At 43.2% G+C, this 9,633-nt stretch overlaps 2 protein-coding genes across 2 annotated transcripts; one reads left to right on the forward strand and one right to left on the reverse strand.

The window, feature by feature from the left end:
* Window positions 1-775: 775 nt before the first annotated feature.
* snpha (syntaphilin a) lies at window positions 776-4,732 on the forward strand (the record flags this gene model as incomplete). Its single annotated transcript, XM_079274513.1, is given in 5 exon segments — window positions 776-826; window positions 829-902; window positions 2,848-2,979; window positions 3,215-3,364; window positions 3,481-4,732. Coding segments are annotated over 5 exon segments (1,659 nt in total).
* A 1,713-nt stretch (window positions 4,733-6,445) lies between these two features.
* fkbp1aa (FKBP prolyl isomerase 1Aa) lies at window positions 6,446-9,295 on the reverse strand. The gene is made up of 6 exons (XM_079272916.1): window positions 9,278-9,295; window positions 9,081-9,151; window positions 8,943-8,990; window positions 8,272-8,384; window positions 7,629-7,803; window positions 6,446-7,319 (listed from the first exon to the last, which is right to left on the reverse strand). The coding sequence occupies exons 2-5, from the start codon at window positions 9,115-9,117 to the stop codon at window positions 7,672-7,674; spliced, it is 330 nt and encodes a 109-aa protein (XP_079129042.1). The 5' UTR covers window positions 9,118-9,151; window positions 9,278-9,295; the 3' UTR covers window positions 6,446-7,319; window positions 7,629-7,671.
* Between the last annotated feature and the right edge of the window lie 338 nt (window positions 9,296-9,633).

Below are 9,633 nucleotides of genomic sequence, written 5' to 3' on the forward strand. Positions count from 1 at the left end.
TTTGTTTCCTTCAGCTTGAATGCAGAAAACTCAGTACAGTACTTCTGTACAGCCCTGCGCTGTCATCTTAACATCACATAAGGTGACTTAAATTATACATAGACTCAAAGGAGTTATATTTATTTATCAGCCTACAACTGGGCAGAATGTGTAAGTCATCACTTTAATCTGTGCTCATTGTAGGCCTGACTTCACACATTTGGGGACAGTAACATATTTTATCACACATGACAGTATGACCACGAACAGACGATATGCTTAGAATGCATAGGAATGACTCAAACTGGAATTCATTAACATTCCCACTTGTTCTTGTAGTTCATTATGTAAATAGTCGAGAATTTAAACCTTTAAGTCTTTTAAAATGTTTTTTTTTGTTCTGAAATTGTAAATGTGACTTATGTCATTGTGGATTGTATTAAAATAAACGCATGACTGAATGGATGTTTTAATGTATTTTTCTTTAAGGAACAAAGTTCGCTCCAACTGTGGCTTGCATTAGTCCGTGCATGCTCCTCTGCACACTCATCCATCATCTGAGGTGTGGTACGTGTACCAGTCCAGCCCTATTCTCCAGTCAGCGTTTATAAATGAATGGGCTTTCTAAATTACGACTCACCTGACGGACAGTGTGTCTTCCCATCTATCTTCCAGCACTACCGTGCGGCGGAGTCGTGCCCAATGGAGCGTCGCTATCCCCCCGCTGTCACTTTAAGAAGCACCGATGCAGCAGACGCAGTCGCCTCATTTCGTCTCCGGGCTTCATGGCTGCAGGATGGACTCGCGTCAGCATCAGCAGCATCTTTTCTTCCTGTTGCCACCGGGGACTCATCATCATCGACCATCAAGTGTGGCGGGAACCGAGGCTTCTCTGCGATGCGCAACTTCCACCTGGCGAAATGGTATTATCTGATGGAGGTGTGTTAAAAAAAAAATCAGCTGTGTCGGTGTTTTGTGCGCGTGCACAGCTAACCATAACCTTTGAGATTCAGAGTACATACGTCCCTGTTAAATAACCGTATTCAGGACACACAGCTGGGACTTCATGTCTGAAGTGTTTCTATCAGAAGATGCGTTTTCTTTTATGGAAAGTACCTGCTGGGTTGTCAGATGGCCTGTTTAGAGACTCCTTTGTAGTCAGCTGACTTTTTCAGCTTATAATTTAATAAAGTATCACACCAGACCTGCCTGCTTATCTAACACTGCTTTACAGTACAGGCGACAGATGTGGGGAGGAAACAAAATCCTGCAATGTAATGCTATAAATATAATTCAAGGACACATTTATCCCGAAGCATTGTGACTATCTCATCTCCACGTCTGAATGCTGCTTTAAGTAGTTCCATCCTGCTGCATGTGCTGCTCGCCTCCACATAACACCGATACTCACACTTACGTAAGATGATTGCGTATTTCTCACCAATAACGTACTTGTTGCGCAGACAGAAGGGAGGGAGGTGATATGTCCTGTCTCGTCGTCCTAGAATTTAAACATAGGACACAAATGAATGAATATGCGTGTGTTTAGTTTAGACTTTTCATAATCAGTATACATCTGCTGTGTGTGCAGCCAGAGATGCATCCATAAGATCAGCAGGTTGAAGTCAGGCACTTTTCAAGAAGGATGAGAATATTTTGTCCTCGTCTTTCATTTTTGCTTTAAGATAGAAATGAACTTTTCCACAATTGGGGTGGTGAGCTACCACCCAAAGCTACCTGATTACTTTTATATATAAACGGGGCGGAGCTACCACTGAGGTCATGTCCACATGTGTCAATCTACAGCTACAGTATTTACAGCACCACATTTAAACAAATAGGACTAGGGTTGGGTATAGATATCAGTGCCAGGATACCAAGCTTTGGGAATATATAAAGCTGTTTTGACCCTTTTATTCAGTTAACAGTAAATGTCAAACTGATAACTGCAGCAGAGTTTAACAGAATAAGATTCACCAAAATCAAACGGTCTAAAGATAGACAAAATTGGAAGAGGAAAAATCGGATCAAATAACAAGTAAATAAGTCTGAAACTCCAGCCAGCGCATTCAATACTGAAGTCCTTTCAGTCTGTTGTCGATTTCGATACCCAGCTGTACAAGACAGATACCTTCATGTATGAGGGAATCAATTACAGATAATATAATTGAACAGTTTACAGAATCAATTTAACATGAAAGATCCAAGTAAGTACATCTAAATATTTTAGATTTTCTGAAATGCTTGCTCCGGCACTGCTTTTATGTGAAAGTGTGATTTGCTATGCAGCGACCCTTTAAACTCCTGTAGTGTTGTCACCAAATGTCAGATGTACTTTGTTGCCCTTTGACATCAGTTAATGTGATGGTTCATCACGTTGATGTGCAGCTCTGCAGGACACAGCGCAGAGAGAGGCAGCTGACAGTCAACTCACTGTTCCCCTTTGTGTCAGCACAGAAAGGAGGCTTTATTTGCTGCTGGCCTACACTATTTTAATTAGGGTTAGGGTTACATTATTGTCATTGACTTGCAGTGAAGAAGCACATAATGGCCACAACGCAGTATGCCACAAGGAATATTTGTGATTTAGATTACTGTTAGCTGATTTGCAGGTTTTGCCTCTGATGTGTTTTTGGAACTGTTCTTACGGTTCAGCTGTGAGGGCCAGCGTCCCTCTCTAGAGGCAGCAGTGGAGCGGTTGGAGGTCCCTCGCATGTCAATGTCGCTCACTCCGAGTCGAAAGCCCTCCTCAGGTCAGCGCAGGTACTGTTTGCACCTTCGGTTTCATGAGTGATGCAAGACATATTTGTTGTTTTTTTACTCCTCACTGTATTGTAAAATAATTGTAATGTGGTCTCTCCCTCCAAGGCGCTCCGTTGGCACTGGTGGCGGCTGCGGGCGATATTCCCACAGTGATACATCCAGTATTCACACCTACCCCGGTCGGGTTAGGGCAGCAGAGGGCAGCCCCACGGCTCGGACATATCCCAGCACACCCAGGTATGTTATCAACCATACAATTCTCTTTGTACTATATCTTAATATGGTAATATGCTTCTAGGGTCATATTCAACAGCAGTTTGATTCGCACGAGGGTGAATATGTTCCGAGCCTTTCACAATTCACTACCACTTGTTTGTTGTCAACCGGAATCACAATTTACTGTTCTCACATGTGATTAAGCAAAGAACTTTACATTTATTTCCTCTCTTTTTTTAACGCTGTGTTGATTCAGGCGACATGCAAAGAACACAGCTTGCAGTGACAACCATGGGATCAGGCCCCCGACCCCGGAGCAGTACCTTACCCCTCTGCAGCAGAAGGAGGTGTGTATACGACATCTGCGAGCCAGGCTGAGGGACAATGTGGAAAGACTACAACACAGGTGAGTTTTTTTTCTCCTTCAAAAACCTTTTAGGGTTCCTGTTCACGAACCACATTGGTTTGTTTCTTTACAAGAGAAATAACTCTGCTGTTCACTTGTCCCTTACTCTTTATCAGAGACTGTGAAATAGATGGGTTGAGGTCCCAACTCTACAGGATGCAGGAGGACTGGATAGAGGAGGAATGTCACCGTGTGGAGGCCCAGTTGGTGCTGAAAGAGGCCCGCAAAGAGATCCAACACCTTAAGGAGGTGGTGGATACAGTGAAGTCCAACCTGAGCGTCCGCGAACAAAACCCCCATGACCACAAGCAGGCAGCTCGGCAAGGGGGCAAGTCTCGCTCCTGTGGCTGCTCCCCAGCCAGCACTTTAAGTCGCAGCGCCACCCGCACCCGACTGAGCAGCGAGGCCTTGCATCTGGAGCACAGCCCGAACGCTCCCGAGTCAAGCAGAGCGTCTCGCCCAGCAGGACAAACCCACCTGCTCCTGGAGGCGGCCCTCCTGTCGGAGCAGCTGCCTCCGCAGGGCCACATGCGAGGCCCCCCGGCTGTGCCACGCGCTTCCACCTACGAAAGGCTGTGCAGCGGGGGGGCAGTGTTGCCAATGTCACACTCCTGCCACGCCCTCAGTGGCAGCAGCAGCAGCAGCTTCTGCAAGTGCAGTGGCCACACCTACCTCCCTCATCACCACTTGTTCCTGCATTTACCTCAGGAGGAGGCCCCGGTTGCAGCGGAAACTGCTGCTGCCCGTGCCAGTGATCCTATCCCTACTCCCTCTCCTGCAGAGAAGAAACCAGAGGTGCGATCCCAGGCCTGCAGCCCAACCATGACCTGGCTGTGTGAGGAAAGCGGCTTCGAAGAGCTGAATGTCATTTCTTTAGCCACGGCAGACGTCACCCCCTCAGAACCACATCTGTTTCCATCGTCTTTACCTGCCGGGCTCCCTCCTGAGCGTTCATACAGCGCAGAGCCGCTACCAGCCGACAAACCAGAGGAGGTAACAAAGATGCCAGCAGAGCCCCACACCTGCCAGCCTCCCCCTTCAGCTCCTCTCCCAGAGAGGTGCGACGCTACAGTGGTGGAGATAGAGGAGGACGATGGGGACGGAACCGAAGGTGCGAATGAAGACGGGTATTCCCCTCAGCTCTGCCACTGGAGCCCCTACTTCCTCGTGGATCTGTTGGCTTTGGCGATGCCAGTGGTCCCGACCATGGCGTGGCTGTGTCGAGGGGCGTCGCGGGAAGTCCTGCCGGTGTATCATATTGGCTCTCTGCTGAGAGGTTGCTGTGCTGTGGCCCTCCACTCACTTCGCCGCAGGGGTGCAGGCAGGGGACGCAGGCCGACCAGCATGAATGGGACAACAGCAATCTGAGACATTAGGACGACAACTCCCAACCTCTAATGCTGACTTCATTACGATTTGCTCATTGCCGTTTGTTGGATATCTCCTCTTATAAGATTTCTAGGTTTTACATACCGTCCTCGTGATCTCGTGGTCATGCCTTGCCTCAGAGAACAAATGATTAGTCGTAGATTATTTCATCACTCAAATATACTTACTGCTACTGCCTGAGGTTTAAGTGGTGTTCTCTTTGTTGGAATCTGCATGTAACCCAGTTTGGTTGGGTTTCCCTGCTTGAATTAAAAAGCCTGTATCTGGATTTAGATGATACCTTCTGGGCAAAGATATGCACTTCGTCTTATGAAAATGAGCAGAAGAAAAATAGTCTGTTGAATGCTCCTCTATTTTCATCATCACATTTTTAAACATTGTTAAATTGGAGAGTCGCAGTCATGAAATACATGACAGTCAGTGTTTATCTGACAGGAGCAGTTAATAGATTTAGAGAGCACAGTGAGTGAAGGCATGCAGCAAAGTCATCGCCACCCACGAAAATATTGAATGTGGTTGAAAGCTGCCGGGACGTTTCCCCTTTTGGAAAGCGTGTGCATCTAATCTGGTTCCGAGGTGCAGAACAGACAAATCACTGATATGTTTTGCCAATAAACAACACAAGGGAGTTTAAAACTATTTATTTGATCCTGATGGGACGTTCATCCTCAACATGAACTAATTAATATTTTTTTTCTTTGCTAAAATAATGAACCTGAAATTAAAAATAACAAAAATCTGCAGTTTACAAACTAAATATACAAAGTAGGCGAAAACGGCAAAAAAAAGCACTGTGCTCATAGCTTTTCAGCAGGACGGACTTTAATCTGGTTGTGTATCTACAATCACATATTTCTATAAAAGCTTTAGGGAATAGGCAGCAGTCGATGGTGATCCACGCAGCGAAATGAATGAAGGACTTGGATGAGCATTTGTGTTTCCTGACCTTGAGAAGAGATAACTGTTTTTGATACAGTGATATATTTTCTAATTTTACATGATCTTTGATGTACAATCTTTGATGAACAATGATGTACTGTGTGTATCATTGTATACTCTTACAAGTGGCCCTTTTGTGTGTCGACTGAAATGGCTCAATTGTAACTAAACTATGGCGTGCAGTGTGTATGGTTACCGATTTCAGCCTTATTCTGCAGAAAGAGCAATGTTTTAGCTTTCAGGGATCTGTTCAATAAGGTTTTGTTGATTGTTCAATCAATAATTCTGCTTAAGACGGAGGAATAGCTACAAACTTAAACTTCAATGGAAAATAAAGTAATATATCTGTTTGGAGGGACGCATATTGCAATGTTGGAACTTTTCTCATTTTCAATTTGTTTGACTTCGGCTCCAGAGAAACTACATTTCCTTCATTAAAAATTGCTCAATTATTTCACTTATCCTTCTCCATGTGAAACTAGACCTCCCATCAGCTTGTACTGTACATGCAAATGAAAAAGTGAACTGTACAATTGCACAGAATATTGCAAAATACCCTGGGTATTTCCTCTCGTCTTGGAAAATAAAATATGCTTCTCTCGGTTTTCTTTTATTATAGCGTGCAGTGTTTTGCAATACCATTAAATATGAATTCAGAAATGAGGATATAACCCATTTTAAAAAGGTAATACTATGATTAGTAGATCTTAACAGTGAGATACAATCATCCAAAAGGGAAGGAAAACAGCAGCATTTGTTAAAATTACTCTTTTAATGATTTTAGAGTACAGGTCAGACCTTTTACAACATCCACAGCTTACACACAACTCCTTCAAACAAAGAATCACAAACCCCAAGACGTACAACTGTGGAAGTTACCATGCAAGTTTAGAAACCTTTTACCAAAGACCAAATATTTGTTTTGGCAAAATAAAATGTCTCCCCAGATGTTTTGCAGTCCACAAGCCCAAAGACGTCCAGTTGAGAGTGTTTCAGCAATAGTCATTTCACTCTTATAAATTAAGAATTGATGCTGCAGACAAAGACGCTTCTCCCTCTGCAGAGACCTGTAGGCTGCTCATGGCTGTTATGTGCTTGATTCATGAATCCCTGGTTGCAATGTATTCCACACTTTAAATTTAACCCAATAACAAGTATCACAAAAGGTAATTCATAGAAATAGCATTGTGTCAAACTATTTATTCTTATCGAAAACAAGTAATTACCCGCAATCAATACGATTTTAGTGTAAAGGCCACAGAGCCACAGGAATGAGATTGATTCAATACTTATGACACTTGTCTAAAACCTGGTCCTCATGGCAGACACAATTTGTAAAAATGTTTAGGAGAAATAAAAAACAAAACATCACCAAAAAAAAATAAAAAAATACAAAGCAGAATATGACAAAATACAACGTGGGATGAGATGGCCTATGACTTATTACAGTATGGAACCTAAAGAATAGCACGGAGGATAAAGTTTTGAAGCTAGTGACGAAACACAAATTGTATCTAAATGTAAAGGAGAGTGAACTAGTGAAGATATAGATAGGTCCTATGCAGGGTTCAAGAGCAGGAATCATCTGTTACCATTTTTCCTCCATCTTCCCAAGATAGGAGTCGACCTGCAGTGAAACGGAAAAAGGGGCGTTAGTGCTGTGGTCAGGGAGGAGAGGATTACAGGATATGAAGACTACGCATACTATTCAACCTGTAAACATTGATCTGACTTACAATGGCTAAATGCATAGTCACTGTACATGCGTATACAATAAATGTGAGCGTGGCACTGAAAAAAGGGCATTCATCACTCACACTTGAGATACTTTAAAAGCTACATAGTTACCCCCATCCACCCAGAATACGATGTACACAATCAGTGTGATTGTTCAAATGATTAAAGAAATAATAATAAATAAAACAAAGATTCTCACCCTGAAAATTTGAGTGGAATTTAACAACGTGAGTGCACAAGTTTCAGGCTTCCAGACTGATCAGCTCCACATCGAAGGTGAGAGTGGCGTTTGGTGGGATGATCCCTGGGTGCCCTTTGCTGCCGTAGGCAAAATCTGGTGAGCAAATCAGCTTTGCACGCTGACCTACACTCATCTGTGGAGGAGATGGAAGAGGTACTTATTCGAGTTAAACTGCAAAAAACACAAAATCCATTCTTAAAATTGGACATCCCATGAATTGGAAATTTAAAAAAACATGAGGAAAAAAAAAAGTAAAACAGCATAATAGTTGGTTATTGCTGAGTAGGTTTTTACACAGGCCTACAGTGAAGGTGAGTAGATAATACAAGATAAAAGCAAGTACTGCAAACAGTCAAGGAGCATAAATATAATTTAAACAATGACGATAAAAATATGAACAGATCTGTTTAATAATTAAGTGCTCAACAGCTTTGTGCAAGAATATTGTCCAAGGATTGTGCATACATTCATAGTATAATACATAGACTTTGTGCAAGTATACTACTGCTTCCATTAACTTAAGTAGCACACATATGATAAAGAGTATATAACGCTAAATTTCCACTGTTCACGTTAAGAGAGTGTAAAACAAGCTCCTCACCTGCGCTACTCCTTCTTCCCAACCACGAATAACCTCCTGGTGTCCAATCTTGAATTTGAAGGGCTTCCCCCGGGACCGCGAAGAATCAAACACTTTCCCGTCTGCCAGTGTGCCTGATAAAAACCATGAATATATATATGTATCGATGTATCCGTTAGGGTTGTTGATAAGTCTTTAGCCTCATAACAGTTACAGAGCTATCGTTAGCCGACTAGCATCATGGGGCCGGCCGGCCGGCGGTTAGCTTACGTTTGTGGGCTGACAGCAGCTACGGTACCGTTAGCTCGACAAGAGCTCCGTCCTTCTTAATGCCACTGATACGAACAGTACAAACGTTTGAATTGTTCAATACATGACACAAGTCGGCGAGCAAATGTCCGACTGTAGCACCACCTTAGCTAGCGTTAGTCGCACACACAACAAGCAATTAGTTACGCTAAACATGGCATTGAACGTTAGCTGCGATGCTAGCCAGCACAAGTAGCAATATGCAACCAGTTAGCTAGCGTTAACTGAAACAAATCACGCAAACAACAGGCTTTCACACCGCTTTAAGCTCGCGTTTACGGGCTGCATGTAGCTGCATGTTAGCTAAAAAACACCCACAAAACATTAATGTAGCTAAGCGTCCAGATTGTTAGCTCCATTCAGTAGTAGTCCTCCATACTCACCGACATAGTGCACCACGACGCGCTGCCCCTTCTTCGGAAATGTCCGTCCTGAAAATAAAAGAGAGTTTTTAATAACGGGCCGTACACACTGTGAATGTATCCGTATTTAAGTCGTTAAATGAGGCACATTGTCCCCACCATCGCCCGGAGTTATGGTCTCAATTTCTACTCCCATCTTGGCTCTTCGGGTATCCTTCCTCTTGAACACCCTACAGTACGAGCGGAGACAGGGGGCGGGCAACAATGTATCAAGGAGGCATTATTTTTATAATGAAATACATCTTAATTGGCAACTAAACCCAAACGCGTAACAGGCAATAAAAGCATAAACTCACCAGCAACAATCCCTGTCCACCCGATCGATTTACTCCCACAAAATAACTTTTTATTGTATTATAATATGTGTTATGCTGGTGTCTATGTGACACATACATCTCAGAATAGACAGACACGGCCACACCAACCTTCCCCTCCATTGTATACATGTCACCAGAAGTTCAGCGATTTGAATGACTGACAACTGTGTGAATGATTTACAAGCAGAGTGTTAAAAAATATTTATAACAAGCATGTGTTGCAAACATTGACAAAAGAGTAGTTTACAGAACAATTGATAGAGGAACGCTGTCAAGACATATCATATTCAAGGAAATTATTTACGGGACTTTTGATGACAGCAAGAACACAATCA

This window comes from Melanostigma gelatinosum (genome assembly GCF_949748355.1).
Source record: "Melanostigma gelatinosum genome assembly, chromosome: 8".
Taxonomy (NCBI): Eukaryota; Metazoa; Chordata; class Actinopteri; order Perciformes; family Zoarcidae; genus Melanostigma; species Melanostigma gelatinosum.